Source organism: Gekko japonicus, unplaced genomic scaffold (genome assembly GCF_001447785.1).
Source record: "Gekko japonicus isolate JY-2015 unplaced genomic scaffold, Gekko_japonicus_V1.1 scaffold94, whole genome shotgun sequence".
NCBI classification, from domain to species: domain Eukaryota; kingdom Metazoa; phylum Chordata; class Lepidosauria; order Squamata; family Gekkonidae; genus Gekko; species Gekko japonicus.
In genome coordinates this window covers 929,758-948,475 of record NW_015174274.1, presented here as the reverse complement: position 1 = coordinate 948,475, position 18,718 = coordinate 929,758, and the positions used below count along the sequence as shown (strand labels likewise).

Here is an 18,718-nt window from a genome sequence, read left to right as displayed (position 1 = left end):
AGCAATTCTCCTACAAAAATAAAATACATTCACTCACAGCACTCTACTGTACTGAAAAGACTCTAGGGTTCATTACAGGAATGTAATGGTGTCCATGATGACACAATAAAATAATTTTTAGGCAATGCAATTGTTGTGTATTGAGTTGTTGCAAATTCCTTTGATCTCTTTGTCTGAAGAAGATATTTGCTGGCATGCACACAATTTTGAAATTGTACTAGAAGAGAGATGAGCACTTTGAAACAAGCTGTTCTCCAAAAATACTCTTCATTACAGACATAAGCAGACTCTGCAAACTGAAAACAAAGATAGCCCGGTACAGATGACCCCCTTTGTGTTGGCTGAATACTCAGGGAAGGAGAGTGGGCAGAAGCACGCTGGCTTCACCCACCCATTTCTATGCAATTGCCAGCTAGTGAGCACAGTGCCTAGACATGGAGGAAGTGTCCACATGTATTCTTCCTCCCCATGATCAGTGATGCTGCTCTTGGAATGTAGCTGACCACAGGGGGGGGGTGCATAAGCCCCAGCACTTCCTCTGTGCATTCACACTGTGCAAAAGACCCAGAATGCATGGGGGGGGGGGCAGGGCCAGTGCACTCATGCCCACTGCTTACACATAGCAGTTCAAGATGAATCAAAGTCTGCTGGACATTAACAAAGCCCAGCAGACTTTGAGTCATGTTATATTACCACATTTTCTGTATTTACCAGCAAAGCTAGTAGATGCTTTCAAAAAATAAACAATTTTTAAAAAAACATCTACTTGCCAGAGTGGTGGGGTGGTTAAGAGCAGCAGACTCCAATTTGTAGAACTGGGTTCGATTCCCCACTCCTCCTCTACGTGGAGCCTGTTGGGTTACCTTAGGCTACTCACAGTTTCTCTCAGAACTCTCTCAGCCCCACCTACCTCACAAGATGCCCGCTGTGGGGAGAGGATAGGAAGGCGATTGTAAGAGACTCCTTTGAGACTCCTTAGGGCAGAGAAAAGTGGGTATAAAAACCAATTCTTCTTAAGAACATAAGAGAAGCCAATGTTGGATCAGGCCAATGGCCCATCCAGTCCAACACTCTGTCACACAGTGGCCAAAAATACCAGGTGCCATCAGGAGGTCCAGCAGTGGGGCCAGGACACTAGGATCTTTCACACTATTGACCCCCTCAGCACCAAAAATACAGAGCATCACTTGCCCCGGAGTCCCTATCTATACCATGTGGCTGATAGCCACCAATGGACCTCTGTTCTTGCTTTGCTGTTGAATACAGAAAATAATGAAACAAATTACTAGCTATTACTCGCACTTGGAGGAAGAATATATTTGTAGCTAAATACAAGAATACTTATATAAAGATCTATACATGTGATCTTGGGATCCTTATACTGATTTAGTATTCTAGGACTTGTAGCTCTCCAGGCTAAACACAGCCCATCACATTTTAGCCTCCCAGGTCCTTGACACCCTCTAACGTTTCAGTCCAAGGCAAGTTTACGGAGCCCTTGAGCAATCATCCCAAACTAGTAAACACAAGGATAGCTTTATCCCTATTTATTAGGGACATTTATTTTATTCTATTTTATTTACTTCCTTTCTAACTAAGATTAAAGGCAGATTACAAAACATAAAAATCAGTTCAAACAAACAGCAAACAATAAACAAGGCAGTAGGATTAGCACTACAGAACTGGAAAACAGTACAAACAAAACAAAGTTTGAGTCTTGTTGCACCTTTAAGACTGACAAAGTTTTATTCAAGGTATACACTTTTGTGTGCATGCACACAAGCAGACAAAGTACTGCCCAGAGCAGTGGAACTCACTCTGCAACTCAGACAGCCGCATTCACAGTTACCATCAACCACTCCTGGTATGAAATCTGCACCTCAGGGAGGCTCACTGTTTACCCATTGCTTCGATGGCAGGTATTTCAAGGTGGAACCCCCTACCAAGCACAAGCCCAACTGTTCAATTGCCTTTCCCACTTTCTATTTAATATGGAACAGGTGCTACATTAGGGAACTATGGTCAGCAGAGCCACATGTGGCTCAAAAGCCACTGAGTGGGCATCAGAGGTTTAAAGCATGACATACCATAATGCAGAAAGTGGGTTACAAAGATAGAAAACAAAGCAGTAAAAGGATTGAACATTGCAATATACCACAATCCTCCAGAGCTGTTCCATTATTGGGGTGTTGACTAATATTGCCATGACAGCAATGGAAACCTTCTTAAGACAAACTCTTCTTGACCAATGAGTTTGGGCTTGAAATGGTCCCTCTTGAACCATGAGATCACCACAACTAGGTTGAGAGTACCAAGTGGTATCTCCAAAATTCCCAGAGGCCTCTATTCCCATTACAAAGGCCTTTTTCTCTCTCTTTTTGTAATGAAGATGGCATCCTGCCCAAAGTAAAACAGCCTTTTTTTTAAATGCAGCCCTGTTGTTTTCTGCATTTTATTGAAACAGTTGCTTTCATGTCTGAGCTACCTGATTATATTGATTGACTGTAAACTGATAAGTGAAAGGTGATTAATACAATTTATACATGAATAAATACAACAGATGTAGCAAATGAGCCTCTCGGAAGCTGCTTTTTATCTTGGCCAGTGTTGCCCGCCAAGTAAAGTGTTGCCCATTCTGCAAGCAGCGTGCAAGCCACTTGTGATGTCACTTCCCATTTGGTAAATGTGCTGGGCAGAATGACAGCTTGCCCAAGAGGCCTCCGCAATGGTGGTTCTGAGCCAGCCCTCACAGGGAGATGGGCTACCAGCTGACCACTGCCTGTCTTTTGAATGCACTGCATGCATCTTCTGGTGCCTTGCTGCTAGAAGCGTTTGCTGCAGAATCACATGTTAGGTAACCTCAAGAAAGATGGAGTGTCGCAAAACTGGCCTGGGGAGAACTGGGGTTCATCCTTTTCTTAGCACCAGCCCAACTAGTGGAACAATTTGCATGAGAATGACATAACTGGATTTATATCGAGGAACTTGCCACAAATATTATTATAACGTGTAAAATATATCATCATTATTATTATCCTCATATTTCATCTGGGACCTGAGGCTCAGTAGTTTGCTTAAAGCCACCAAGTGAATTCATGGCCAAGTGAGAATCAATCCACTGATTTCCTCAAGATTCATACTTCACAGTGAAACCCTATGTAAAGTTACTCCAGTCTGCCCATTCAAGTCAGTGGACTTAAAACTGGAATACCATTGCATAGCAGTGCACAGTCAGGCTTGTGAACATGTTATACCAGATCTATACTGAGGCTGCTATTTACTTATAAATTATCTCAAGCCAGCAACGAGAGGTGGTGCAGTCAAGTCTGCAAAAGATACCACAATATTATGGATGGTGAAAACCCAAAGCAGGGTGTGAAGAGCTCCAAAAAGAATCAATCCTAAACTGGATTCATGGGCCACAAAATGATGCACATCATAGTTTTAAAAAACCCCAAAGCCTAACGCCTTGTGTGTGAGAGAGTGAAAGAAATAAAACCTGACTACAACCAAAAGATATCTTTGGTTTGGAGTTTACCCCTGCAGCGCAGATCCCGCTTTGAGTCCCATCCGCCCAGTTTGCCGAGGTGCCAGAAGGGGTCGTGAGTGACATCACCGAAGTTGCTCAACATCTGGCTACGGGGAAACAACCCCCCCCCCTCCTCCTCCTCCAACATCCACGTCCCCCTCCGGTCCTCAAAAGCCGCCAGTTCCCCACTTGTCCGAAGCTCGCAGCCACTTCCTTTCTACAGCTGCTTGGGCAGCTATACCGCCTCCTCCTCCGGCCCGTATCCATTGGCTACCTATTGACACCCTCCGACCAATACCGCCTGGGCAAGGGTGGAGCTTGCTTGCGGATTGGCTAGCCGCCGGCTGCACATTCCGAGAAGCGGGCGGAGCTGCTGCACCCAAAAGCGATTCGCCTTACTTGGAGCCGAGAGCGCCCGACTGTCCCCTGGCGCCACCTCCTACCCCAGCGGCCGGCCCTGAGGCGCCTGCGCACTTGGAGGAAGCGCCTTCCCCGGGGACCGAGGACTGGGAGGTGGCGCTTTTGGGAGGTGCCCAGAAGTGAGGAGCTCATCTGCCTGTCTGTTTCGCGGAGCCGGCGCCCGGGTCCCTCCAGTCACCGCTGTCGGTGAGTCGCTGCCCTGCTCGGGGAGTGTGAGGTCTTGGGCAGGCAGCTTCGCCCCTCTTCTCCCTGAGTAGCAGGGAAAGTGTCCAGTGCCCGAGGGAGGGGGTTTGCTACCTCCCCTCCGCGAGCGAGAAGTTGGCAGTGCAGTGACACTCGCAGCTTTTTCTTTATTTGTCTCTCGTTGACTTTTGGAAGAGGTCGAGGCTTTGTGCCTTTAAGGCGAGGTGACGGGTGGAGTTTTTCCCTGTGTGCCCCCTGCAGGGGCCACCTGTGGATTTCTGCCTCCACTGATTCTCGTTCAAGAACGGAACTTCTGTCCACGAATCAAACTAGCGCTTGAGTTGCTTCCCGGCTTCCAAGGTTGGGTGGATCATGAGACCTTCAAGCCACAATCCTCACCCGAGCCTTTCGGGGACTCTCTCCTCGTCCCTGGAATGTCAGCCTTTAGGTTAGGCAGGCTGAGCTGAGTTGGTTGCATGCTTTCGCCTGAGCGTGTTCCTCATAATGGAGCGGATGTGATGAAAATGATGATAATGTTCCTAACCCCCTTCTGGTTCTTATTGTGGGTCAAACAATAGGGCATGTTTACATGGGTCTAGTTCCACTGGGAGCTCATCTGTCTGTCTATATTTAGCTACCCCCTACTATTTGATTCTGCAGCCCTGAACTTCAAGCCATGTCTGTGTATACATCTCTTAGAGGCCAGCATAGTTCACACAGCTGACTCTCTGAAGAGAGAGAGAGAGTGTGTGTGTGTGTGTGTGTGTGTGGTCACTGTGAAGTGTAATTTGCTATTTTCCAAGATCCTTTTTGTGCCCCTTCTAGGAACCAGGCAAGGAACACAGGAAGTCACTGCTTGGACATCATCATCTACATCAATATGTCTGATTCCCAACATGGCTCTATCTGTAAATACTTAAGTCCAGAAATTGGAGCCATGCACAGCCAAAACAGATATTCCTACAAACCTGAGGAAAAAGTCAGTTTTACAGAAAAATTAGGGCCAGGGCCAGCAGCAGCAACTGGGTGGCTTGCTGCCGTGCAATTTATGCCACTCTCCCGGGTGCTGCAGTGGCTGCAACTTGATGCCACACAAGCTTTCCTGGGCCCGGCAGCAGCCTCCATGCTACTTGGGCGGGGCCTGGCCCAGCAGTGGCCACCGTATAGCTCACCTGCGTGACTTACCAATGCACAATTGTTGCATGATTTTTGCAACTTGGCCAGACTTTTCAGTCTTGGAGAGGCTGCCAGGGAGAGGCCAAGAGCAAGTGTGGTGTAGTCATTAGAGTGTCAGACAAGAATCTGGGAGACCCAGTTTCAGTCCCCACTCTGCCATGGAGGGTCGCTGGGTGACTTTGGGCCAGTCACTTTCTCTTGGTCTAAGCTGCCTCACAGAGTTGTTGTGAGGGTAAAATGGCAGAAAGGAGAATGAGGTAAGCTGCTTTGGGCAGAAAGGTGGGGTATATGAATGAGGTTACTAAATAATTAAGGAGGCTGAAGGTTGGGTCAGCATTTAGAGAAAGGTTGGTTGGTGAATGGGAAGGAGAGAAGGAAGCAGGGAGAGGATAGGGGAGTTGCCATGAGGAAAGAAAGAAAAAATTAAGTGTCAGGAAGGAGGTATGGGGGGGTAGGAAGTGACCCGGCAAGTTCTTGCAGGTTTCCCAGTCCACTTGTACCTGTTGACCTAAATTCTGATCTTGGATTGTAACAATAAACAACTACTAAATATTATTTAGACTAAAATTTGTTAGACTAAAATTTGGGAGATCCAGGTTTGAATCCCCACTCTGCCATGGATGTTCTCTGCCATGGGCCAGTTACACACTCTCAGCCTAATCTACCTCGTAGGGTTGTTGTGAGGATAAAATGGAGGAGAAGAGAATGATGTAAGGCACTTTGAGTCACCATGGGGGAGAAAGGCGAGGTATAAATGAAGCAGATAATTAAACAAAGCAAAATGAACGATTACCCATTTGGAGGACTCGAGCCATTCAGCACTCACCGAACTGACTGAGGACCGAAGGCTGTGAAACGGAAGGCTTTACATCCCAAGAGGATGCCGTGGTCGTGGAAACGGAGGAGGCGTTTGTGCTGGGAGAACCCTGTGAAGTGAACTGACCCAAAGACGAGGAGGACTTCAGCTGGTCTAGGAACTGAGACCCAGCAGGGGTGGCCAGTTTTGAAGAGCCAAACTCTCCGAACCCGGAACACAGGACCGAAGACTGCGGAAGGGCGGGCGAGGAAAAAGGAGGCGACGTTTCGGTGAATCATAAAGACTGAGGAAATCTTACAGTAGTTCATGATAAGAACAAATATTTGGTAATCACGCCAGCTGTTTTATGCATTAAATCGGAACAGTGACAAATTTCAGCAAGAAGCCGTAAATGCTGAAGACTCATAATCAATGTTCCCTCTAAGCTGCGGAGTCCTGTGAGCAGAAATTCTACTTTGTCAGGTCCTAGCATTAAAGCGGTGAGCGAGCCATTTGGCTGGGAGAAAGGCGAGGTATAAATGAAGTAAGTAAATAAATTTTGTCAGCAGTGTAGCCTTCCTATTCTACATCATGCTGTGTTGTTGTATTATGGGTGCTCCTATGACCTACAGGCAGGGGTCATTTTGTAGAAAAAGAGGTGCAGAAGCTCATTAGCATAACTCATTAGCATAACTTATTTGCATATGCCACACACCCTGACATCACTGGAAGTGTGTCAGAAGGCAACACCCACTGCTCAGGCTCAACTGGACTGTTTTGGATTGCTAGCTATTGGGGGGGGGACACACACAGATCTGCCCTCACAGAGGAGGGAGAGCTTGTACCTGAACGCGTTTTGGGGGGGGGGCTCTGCAACTTACCTGGCTGCTTCTTGCTCCTCGTGTTGGTTCCAGTAAGATTCCTTGGGACTAGCTTGGTGCAGCAAAATCTGAACACATTTTAAGCTGGGAGCTGTGATGTTCTGTGAGATTTTTGACTTTTAACAGATAGCTGTGCATTTTTCTTTTCACTAAAGGAGACCTATGATTCCATGTGAGTTTGAGACTCTCACATTGTCTTGTTCATATGATTAGATTGCTCATGTGGCAGTTCAGCCAATGCAGCTGACTAAACAAGTTGACTGTCTTTTGCCATTTTATCTCTCTCCTCCTGGTTTGCAATTAATGTGTGTAGTATCAAGTGCTTGTTTATTTGTTTCAATTTAGATCATGTCCAAGTCATTGAAGAAAATTGTGGAGGAGAGTAGGGAGAAGAACATCTTGGAGGTGGACATGTGTGAGCGAAACGTCTCTAACATGGTGGACATACCTGGCTTGTGTAAGCATTTCTGTTACTCTCAGCCATTATGATACTACTGTTGTTTCTTCAAGCACAAGGTCCCCCCCCCCCCCCGGTAGGCTACGTTTTTCAAATCACATCATCTAAATGTGTTTTGAGTCTTGACACATTATATCGGATGTGAGAAGAATTTTTGAAACACAGTTTGTATTTCATCCTGGATACACTAGATCAGTGGTGGCGAACCTATGGCACGAGTGTCAGAGGTGGCACTCATAGGCCTCTCTGTGGGCACGCTTGCCATCGCCCCAGCCAGGCCCAGACCATCATTAAAGTGTTTAATTATCTGCCAAATAATTTTAAGTAAATGAAAGCATTTGGGATTGCTTTCCTTACTTCGTTTGGATCATCTTAAGTTAATGTATGAGTTGTTTTTTCTAAAGTAAAACCTCAGTATTCAGGTCAAATTGCCGTGTTGGCACTTTGCGATAAATAAGTGGGTTTTGGGTCACAGTTTGGGCACTCGGTCTCTAAAAGGTTTGCCATCACTGCACTAGATCATAAAAGCTGCTTTAGTTTAGTGGCTAAGAGTATGAGATGGAAAGTACTTGGTTCAAATTCCGCCTTAGCCCTGAACTCTGTTGGGTTTTTAGGCAAATTCCTCTCATCCTCGGTCCCCTATGTTAGGGGAAGTAATGCATGAAAAGCACTTGGAACATTCTAAAAACACTATTTAAAAGGGAAGTATTGTTGTTGTTAGGTTTATTCCTTCCTGATAAGTTACCTACCACGCGTCAATGTCCTGGCGACGGCGGTGCAACGCGTCTCGCCGTCCCTGCGGCACGGATTCTGCAAAGACATGTGGATCCCCCACCATGATTTGGCGAGATTTGGGAGCCCTATGGGGGAGTAACATGCTGAAGTTCTCTGCTGTAACTAGGATCTGGGGGAGACAGTTCAAATCCCCACTCATGCCGTGGAAGCTTGCTGGATAACCTTGGGCCAGTCACAATCTCTCAGCTTAACATACCTTACAGGGTTGTTTTGAGGATAAAAGGGAGGAGAGGAGAATGATGTAAGCTGCTTTGGGCCCCCACTGGGGAGAAAGGTCACATATAAATTAATTAAATTAAAAATTTAAAATAAATATTACAATGCTTGGCCATGGTGGCTTTCCCATTTACAGCAGCTTGTGGCTATTCCCTGGACTGGCAGGCCAGATGGTTTATGTAAAGGTTTTACTTTTACATTAAGATTGCTTTGAATACCCTGGAAAGCCCTATATGTGACTTACTGTCATTATTATTTTGGCTTTTCCTTACTATGTCCATTGATAACTTAATGACATCTTTTTATTCTTCAAAGCCTCATTGAGTTCAGGTACCACCTCAATCTGGTTCTCTCCCTGATATAGAGTTAGAAGGAATAACAAGGCTTCTCCAAACATAATTCCCTTGCGGCATCAAAATGATGCTCTGGCATAATAAGAGCTACGTAGTGTAGACCTGTTGTGTTTCTGTCTTCTTTGCCACCATTAGAATCACATGTCTAATAACTATTTCATAAGAGTTCTCCATATCTGTGGTAGGGTTTGAGGCTAAAGCTGTATGATCTTGTGAGATCTTGTGCTGACCTAGATGGGCCAGGCTAGCCTGATCATGTCAGCTCTCAGAAGCTAAGCAACATCAGCCCTGGTTGGTGTTTGGGTGGAAGTCCACCATGGAATACCAGAACGTGCAGAGAACGGCAATGCAAACCACCTCTTGTTAGTCTCTTGTCTTGAAAACTCTATGGGGGTCACTATAAGTCAACTGCAGTTTAATGGTACTTTACACACACACAGAGCCCATAGTAAAGCTGCAAAGATGTTGTGGAAACCTGAGGCAAAATTACTTATTGAGCTTTTGGTGGTCATGCTACCTACAGAGTGAATGAGGGCTGCTTATAGCATTGAACTTTTGGGACGTGGATGTGTAAAAACATGTTCATGTTTCATAAGGTCAACACTGCTCTTATCCATTCTATTTATGTGTGTCATAAGAACTGGGTCTGTGACTTTATGTTCTGAAGTAATGCTTGATACTTCTATGCAAGGTTCAGTTGTACACAATATGAGCATTGACATTTAGTGCCTTTTGACCCCAATTTACAGGGTTTTCCCCCAGTGTTCCTACACATCTGCCGATAGAAAACTTGCATCTGATGAAATGGGCTGTAGCCCTCATATGACTCCTTTAGTAAGGTGCCACAAGACTCCTTATAGTTCAGAAAGCACTTTGAGGGACCAAAGGGCAGTTAAACCAACGTCTTGCTTTTATAAACATTTCATTCAAGACCAAATCAGACATGACACTGGGAGCTGAGTGAATGGAGCTCCTGGGATGTATGTTTCTTTGAATAGTAGGCATATGCTAGCCTGATCTGTATTACAGAGCAAGGAAGGGGGAATATAAGGCTCTACTTTCTCACACTACTTTCCTGAACAGAAACACCCGCACATTATTGCTATTTGCCCTGGGCAATGTACACTGAGAACTCCATTCATGGAACTCCTAGAGTCACATCTAGTTTGACCGTGGTTTTTATAAGAAAATATAAAAACTTTTCTCAGTCTTCTCCAAAGTTCCAGCTTCCATTAGGTAAGCTGGGGGGGATGGCCTTGTGACAACCTCTCCTCCACCATCCTCTTAATTGTTTTGTTATCCTTTTGAGTTTTCATATTTCTAATTCTGCTTCTTACACAAAAAAGTTACACCAAACACACTTGCTGGTGTAACTATTGCTCCCTTGTGAAAGAAGTAAAATGTGAACTTCCACTCGTTAGTGGAAGGATAATTTATTTGTAAATAAAACTTTGCCTGGTGCACTGCAACTTAAATAGTTGCAAAGTTTCCTATTTCAAAGAAGTGTTTTCAGAGGCCAGAATGACATTTTATGTCAAATACATGGCGGATGTTGAGATCAATGGCCCCCTGTCCTCTAGGACAATTTATCCATGCTCTGGTATCATGGCATCATGGCATGTATGCCCATGCCATTGCCATGACATCAGGGCACAGGTAAGTTTCAGAGAGGGAAAGGTAGAGCTTCCATGCCTTTGTTTTCCAATGCAACTTCAAGTTTACTGTAATATGTAGATCTGGCTTTATTGTTCCTACAGAAACAGTTCTCCCCAAGTTTTTTGGGTTTGAACCAGAACTCTGAGGAAGGACTGGGTCAGAGGCAGAAGTTTATCATGTATTGATAGTAGGGTTGCCAAGTCCGACTTACCTTGCCGGCGGGGGACTCTGGGGTGGCTCCCGGCGCACCGCATGCACGTCACAGGGAAGTGATGTCATGACGCCGGGCACACTGGGGGCGGGGCCATGACCATACAAGGGAAAACCATAGAGTTTTCCCTTGTATGGCCGTGGCCCCGCCCCCAGCGTGCCCGGCGTCATAACGTCACTTCCCTGTGACGTGTACGCTGGGGCGGGGTCCCTCGATTCCCCGGCGTCGGGGAACGGGCCTCTGGGGCGGGGGGATTTCCGCCCCCCAGGGGGACTTGGCAGCCCTAATTGATAGTATCCAAATTAAACAAAAACACTTCAAGGGGAAAGTATATGAATTGCTGCTTCCCATATTACACCTGGTATTTGCAGTGTTTTTTGTTTTTGTTTTTTTTTAAATCTGGAACAAAACAAAGTATTCGATGCCACTTGTGAAGGTAACCCAGGAGTTCTGATTGTAACCAAAGCATTAGATAATTTCACAGTGCCACGGACTCTGTTATATTTTGAGGGCAATTTTAATTCATGATCAACCTTGTTTTTGGAGTTTCAATGTTCACAAAGAAAGCAACATATCTGTTCTCTACTGAAGCCACTAGTGGAAGAGCATGGTAATGCAGGAAGGCAGGATCTCTTTTACTATTTAGAACTCTTTTCCAAATAAAAAGCAGTGGTTTTTCCAAGGGCAGGAGCATGTCTGTTCCTTTGTAAGTACAACTTCCTGTTCTGAAAAACTCTTATTTCTGTTGCCAAGGATTAAAGGACTGGGGAAAGTTCAGATCAGCTGAGACCTTTCCCCAATCTTCTTTATGTAATATCTTCTCTGAACTGAACATAAATTAGTAATGGTTTTGCTGGCAGTAAAGAAATCTGGAGCAATGATGTCTCTCTTCTGTGGATTAGCGACCTATCCTCTGAATCTTCAGAGAGAGTCAGACTCTCAGTCTATGCTAATTATCTCATAATTAATTCAGGTTGCTGGTAACAGGCTTTCTTTTTCATGATGTGACATTATTTGAGCAGTAACACCTGTCTCAAGAGTTCTCTTTGTTTGAAGCATTAAATTATCCAATCAGAAATTATCATATTGCTTAATAATGTCAAAGATATTTAAGTTATTTATTGGTTTCTAGAAAGGCAGCTTATTAGGCAGATGCCACACTTCAGTTCCCATTGTGGCATTTGGTTAATTAGACAGTAGTACTTGCTAATGTGTAAGGCACATGGGGAGAGAGTTAACTCTTGTTGGCCTGAAGAAAATTCGCATTGTCAAAAGTGTCACATCTGTCACCTGAGTGTTTTTAGAAACTCATGAGTCAAATTATACAACAGATCTCTGTGTTTGTTCCTTAGAAGGGTGGCAATTAAAATTATGAGTTTTTAAAGTATAATTGTTGCTTAAATATTAAAAACTACTTTTGAAGCTAAAATTTGATTCAAGCCTTAGTGAATTTTGCTTTGTTGGATTTCATTTTACTTCATGCTCTTCAGCAATCTAATCTTAGCATGTTTATGGTCCATGCTTCATACTTTTAAGTTGTAGGGTTTTTTCCTTAATCAGTGCTGCATTTGTGCAAATTTGAGGGCACACCATGCATTGGTCAGAGTTAAAATGCTTTGTAGCGTAGAACCCCGAATTGGGACCTGGGATTATGAAAGAGTCAAATTCAGTTTCTGATAGAAGAAATTAGCATGTGAAATTAGCAAAGTGCAGTGTGGTAGAGAAATTGACCATTTCTGAAGTAAAAAAAAAATTATCCTGATATTGGAGTAGAGCCTGGAAAATGACCAGGAAGAAGAACAGTGTAATATAGAAAGCTGTGAACAAATTTCTCTGAGTAAGAATCCCTTTCAACCTGTGAGAAACTAAAGTCCCATCATTTTCTGCAGCAGATTTTATAAGAAGTTGCCAGCCTGCGTACATTTCAGTTGATCAGGCATAGTTTTGGTACATAGAAATGTTTTTCAGTAACATTTTGCACGCATCTGAAGCTGGACAGCTTATGATCTTTGAAATAGCTTTATAGTATTAACTAGGAAAAAGGCCCGTTGTGGAAATAAATACAACGGCCTCTAGAAAGAGGCTCTGGGTGGGTGCCCCGGCCTTGGACACTCAGTGTCAATTTGCTGTGGTGACCTCAGCGGGGTATAATGACACTGAGTCCACAATTTTCTCCAGAGGAACTGATCTCTGCTACCTAAAGAACAGTTGTAATTTTGAGTGATATCCAGCCCTCACCTGGAGATTGGCAACGATGGTTCCCCAGAAGGGAATAGTTGGTTTGGAGAGTGGCAAAATATTAGAGGCAAAAGCCAATCAAGTCACATATGCAAACGACCTCTGTGTTCCGAGGCAAAGACCAATGAGGCTGCATATGCAAATAACCTCTGTGTTCTGACTGGCTATGGGGGGGAGAGGAACAGCAAACTGTTCAGAATGTTGGAGGCGAAACTCAAGCAATGCAGCCAGTGGATAGGGACAGATTCTGAGTGACACACCAGGGTGTCATCCAATTCCGGAGCATGTGGAATGTTCTAGAGAAGTGCCACCACCATTCGGCTTTTATTTATAAGGGAGATTACGCTGACTTGCTTATTAAAGTGCCTAGATTTTTATCCTTATATCCTATAGTATTTTACTTCATTTATACCTGTTTTTCTCATTAGTGGAGTCCCAAAGTGGCTTACAGCATATTCCTCTGTTTTATCCTCACAAATGGCCGAAGGTCACCCAGTGAGGTTCATGAGCTGAGTACATTCCAATGCACTGGCAATTTATCATGCTGTAGTCCTTAATGAAATGGTTTCCAGTATATCCTACACTTTTTTGCACAACTTTTGGTTTAGGTTGAGGACAGCGATGGGGGCATCCTTTGGCACTCTTACACAAGTCCCCATCCCTTGTAACCCCTCCCCCTAGGGAGGCTGCGGAATTGAAATCCTTCCGCCATCTTATATATGCTGTGTTTTCGCCATCTTGTTTATGCTGTTTTATGTATTTGGTATGTATTGGGCTGTTTTAACTTAGTTTTAATCGGAGATTTGTATATTATTTTGCTTTAAGCCACCCTGAGACCTACTTGTAGGGAAGGGCGGCCTAGCAAATCTAATTTAATAAATAAATAAACTTCCTTTTCCCTCATGGTGGTTTGCTCAGGAAAAGCTTTGCATTGTAATCAAGGTTTAATAGAAGTTATTGGTTTGGATACAATGGGGCAAGGGGAGGGGAGTTAACTGGTGAGGGGTTGCATAATACTTTTTCATTGATAGTAATTTGTAAACCACCTTCAGCCACAACTAAAGGTTGTCTGTAATGTAATAAATAAAATTAAAAAATAAAATATCATCGTGTCTTGGAGCATGACTTTCTCGCCTTTCCACCCCACTGCAGCTTCAAATGTGCCCTAAAATGCTGCATTTTGGAGGGCTTTTAGGTTTGCAGTGGGATGGGAAAGCAAGAAAGTCACACTCTGTGGACAGAAGTAATTCTTTTTAGAGGGAAAAATGGACTCCTCCCTCCCCGTTGTCATGAACTATTTAGCATAGATGACAAGTTCTGTATTTCTGAGCTTTAAATACCCCCTCTTAATATAATCATAGCTCTGTTTGTAATATTAACACAGAGCCCACTTTCAGGAAGTCATTGACAATTTTCATGTATCGTTTCCTACGCTTAATTTTGCTGACTTAATCTCCTTCCTCTTTAGAGTGGTTCATAACCATTGTATTTTCTTATCACTGCTGCACATGTTTGCCCCCTATAGGAAGTGTCCTGTTAATATTATTAAAGCAGCACAATTTTTTTCTGTATTAAGCTAAGCAACGGGGATTGGGAAGTAGCAAAAACTAGGAAAGAAAATTAGAACAGCTGCAGAGGAGTGGATTTTTAAATATATATATATATATAAACAAGGCACTCTCGCTTTCTGGAATAAACTGTCTATCTTAACTGTGGGAAATTGACTTCAGAAGATGCAGACTTTGTTACTAATACTCTTAAGACAGACTCACTTAATTTGGCAGAAGCCTCCTTAGATTGGAGGAAGACTTCAAATTTGAGCCAAAAGGAAAAGGGGAGTATAAATATTTAAATAAACCAGTAAAACTTTGCTCAGTATAGTGCTAGGATAGTGGCAGTATCCCCACCCTATTGGCTTGTTATTCATGGCCCCTGTCTTGATTGCAAGGTTTATCACCTCGTGTTCTGGGTGGGATATGAACTTTTGTATAAGGAAAGTACCTGAGCAGCAACAAACCAATCAATTTGAAAGACAATGAACCAACAGCTCAGAATGTATCCCCGGTCAGGGTGCATTTATATTTTGCTCCTGCTCTGCAGGAGAGGCATGTGTACTTTTATTATATTTACATTTCAAAGGTTTAAAACATTTTTTCCAGTAATACTGGGGTGGGTGGGAGGGATTAACTATCACTTCCTAGTGAATGGTGATCTCTTTCATCCAAGCCAGGAGGTGGTCAAGCAGGCATAATTGGTACCAATTGTACCAATTGTACAAAACTGGGCAGAGTTCCTAAGTGAAAGCGAGCGTCAAAATTATGCATCAGCAGCTTTTCATCACTGCTGTTATCATTTCCCATTCTTAAACAGCCAGACTAGCATATCCCTTGCTGATTTTCCTCTCTGATCCACCTAATGGTTAGAGAAAACATTGTTTTTAGCTGCCCTGTCTCAAGATGCCAACATTTTTTAAATCTAGATAGTTCTTGAAGCATTACCAACCTTCCCTAGTATTGCCCATAATCCTTGGGAATGCTTGTCTACCCTGCCACCATGTCTCAGGTGAGACTCTTTCTCATACCCTGTTGTTGGAAATAAGGGGCCAAAGAGAGGAAGGACAATCCTACCTTCATTGAACCCCACCGCCTCTCTGAAACTGCTGGAGGGAGGGCACAAGCCACTTTCCAAGTTATCCCTCCTGTAGAAGAAGAAACTCCATGGTAGTAGAGTGCATTTTTTTTGAAACTCTGGTCTTTCACCTTGAAACAGACTTGGTGGTCCATAAAAGATGAAGAACAAAGAAAGGTTAATAAATGCAATCATGATATAGCAACAGTTTAGGAGGGTGCCAAACAAATCTTGTTTGAGAATATGGGATAGAAATATAAAAATACCGAAGGAATACTTGGTGAAACACTCTTATTGATTATTTATGTTGGGTTCGAGTATGTGCGAACATGTGCATTTGTGAGCAAAATAACTGAAAATAAGATGCAGGAAAATTGTTTTAAAGTTTCTGGGTTAAACATGTGTCTAAAATTATATATTTTAAAAAACTTTTTCTGAAAAGTTAAAATATTTCTAACCATGTCTTGAGGAGTTGTCATAAACCTCAGCTAATACTTTAAAAACTTTAGTAGCTTCACGTTTCTACTTTTTGTGCTTGGTTTTCACAAGTCTTACCACCACAATACAGAAGAGGGTTCTGAAATTATCTTTACTTTCTAAAAGCCAGGCTCCACATTAAAACTGAAGCTAGGATGCCATCTTGTGGATCTGGTGACATAGCTGAACAAAGCCCGTCTTTAAAGGTTTTGCTGTCAAGTAGCTTCAGTGGCACTTTTTAACTTAATTCTCAAAGGTGCCTGTCATTATTCCGTGTTTAGTCTCAGCAATTAATCTTGCAGGTAATTGTCAGTTCCTAAGACAGGAGAGTTCCCATAGGATATAAAATTGTGACAATGTGGGGATCTTCCGTCTGCAGAATTCTGTTGAATTGCCTGGAGTGTATTGCAGTTTTTTTCCTAAAGTAATCTGAAGTCCAGAGGACCATAATTCATAGTCTGTACGTCATAGAAGCCAAGCTGACCTTGACAGGACAGAGGCTTGAACTAGTACGAAATATAGTCATCTAGCCATCCTCATTATTGCTTTCCAGGCACAACTTTGATCTTGAAAGTCTTTAATGCCTTAATTTTCAACATCTGCTTATTGTTAACTTTGAAAAAGCTACTCTAGCTTGCACAAGAGTTTGTGAACATCTGACTTTTAAAATTTGTGGGTTTTTTTTTAAAAAAAAAGACTGCATCAAATGTTCTAAAACAACAAAACAAAGAGAGGTTGCTTTTTAAGAAATAACCGTTCATATCCCAGTTGGATGCATGGAATTATCAATATGTTTCTTTTGGACCTATAATTGACTAAGAGCACTACCATGAACTTAACATCCACATTCTAGTTTGAAAAGCAAAAGCACATAGGGAGGCATTTCCGTGTCAGTCCTCTTGAGTATGAACCTTGAGGAATCCCAGCAGTTTTTCAGAAGCAAACAATATTGTCTGGCTCTGTGGTTGCAGCCAAGCTGGTACAGGATTGTGTTTGTTTCTTCCACTATAGCATCAGGGTAGTAATTTAATTTGAATGTTTGCATAGAACTTGATTCTGCTTTTCTCCCCAGTGGGGACCTAATGTGGGTTACATAAAAAAAAGAAGTTATACTAGAAATAAACAAAAGGGGGGTCCCATTACAGAGCAGGCCTTCCTCTCTCTCCTAGCCATTCTTCTTCCCAGCTCTAGGCTATGACTCTTGGTCAAAGAAACAAAAGACGAGAACCCTTTGGCGGACACACAAGGGGTCATGCCTGTGGGCATGCCCAAGCCTTAGATTCCTCTGTGAGCAGAGACAGAAACAAAGTCGGTGAGATGCTCCTCAGCTACTTCTAAAACGAGCAGGCTGTTTCTCACCTGCTTTTAAAACTAGCAGGCACTTCCTCACTACTGGGGTGGATTTATCCTCCACGGTCTAATGCCATGACACTGACCCATGTTACCCCTCCCCAGACTGTTTTTAAATTCTTAAAGTGAGAGATTTGATTGTGGATCTTCATCATCTTATCTAATTTGGCTATTAGTGCATATTTCAGTACAAGTGTATTGTTTGCCATTTGTGTGATTTCTGAAACATAAATGCCATGGTAGATGCTTTTCATAGGTTCATCACAGGATGCTAGCAAAGCTTTTAAAGTGAATAGTTTTTTGATTCTGTGGAAAAGGCAGTGCAGTTGGCTCTACCAATACAATCATGGGATTTTTAACGTGATTTTAGTACAGTGAGACAAATCCTCAGAAAACTACCTCCTATTGATGATGCAGACATGATATCTAAAAGATACCCAGTTCTCAATGTTCCCTCTAAGCTGTGGAGTCTTGTGAGCAAAAATTCTACTTTGTGAGCTCCTGGCATTAAAGTCGTGAGCAAGTGATTTGGCTGCTGCATAAATTAGTTGGCTCTGGAGCCCTCCTTCCTGAGCTAAGACAAAAATGTGTAAGCCAGAGGCTAAAAAACTGTGAGCTAGGTCACATTAACTCAGCTTAGAGGGAACACTGGTTCTGATCCCTCAAAATGTGATGTGCTTAAAAATTTGAATGCATAGTATTTAAATAAGCTCTGATGGTTGTTCTGACAACATCCCATCCTGCCCCTGAAGGGAAAAATAGCCAATCAGCTGTTTCATCCCTGGGCCTATGGGGGTGTGGCTCCAGCATCCACTCAGCTGTTTCATCCCTGGGCCTATGGGATTGCTGCACCCACATCCAATCACCTTTCAAAGGGGGGAATGGAATGTTGTAGGGAAGCACAGAGGGAGTTTGTTCAGGTCTGCCTCAGAGAGAGTGTAGTGGTAGTTTGGTCTGCCTCAGTAAGAGAGCAGTTTAAAGTCTAGCTCTGCTTGGTAGCACGGCAGAGTGGTTTAACTCTACCTCTGTCATGACAGGGCCAGTGGGGCAAGGCAGAGAGGGAGAGTTTACAGTCCAGTCCAAGAGTCAAGCCAGAGAGATCAAAAGAGTCTGAGCAAAAGTCCCAATCACACAAAGCCAAGCCGTAGTCAAACGTTACCAATAGTCAGAGTCCAAACAAGCCAGTATCGTAGTCAGGAAGTGTAGCCGAGGACCAAGAGCCAGAGGGGTCGTCAAAACGTGGACTGGAGTCAGGAACCGGGAAATCAGTCAGGAGCCAAACAGAGTTAGAGGTGCAGAGCTTCTGGTCCAATGGACAAGTTTGCCAGCACAGTTTGCTAGCAGACAGCGGT

At 43.4% G+C, this 18,718-nt stretch overlaps 1 protein-coding gene across 2 annotated transcripts in view; it reads left to right on the top strand.

The window, feature by feature from the left end:
* Positions 1-3,926: 3,926 nt before the first annotated feature.
* The window catches only part of RSU1 (Ras suppressor protein 1), a 109,758-nt gene continuing 94,966 nt past the window's right edge, over positions 3,927-18,718 (top strand). The window contains exons 1-2 of one of the 2 annotated variants that reach the window (XM_015423758.1): positions 3,927-4,135; positions 7,326-7,442. In XM_015423758.1, the coding sequence (XP_015279244.1) occupies positions 7,334-7,442 (109 nt within the window). In that variant the 5' untranslated portion in view covers positions 3,927-4,135; positions 7,326-7,333. The remainder of the gene's footprint in view (positions 4,136-7,325; positions 7,443-18,718) is intronic. The other variant, XM_015423757.1, reaches the window with a different exon arrangement.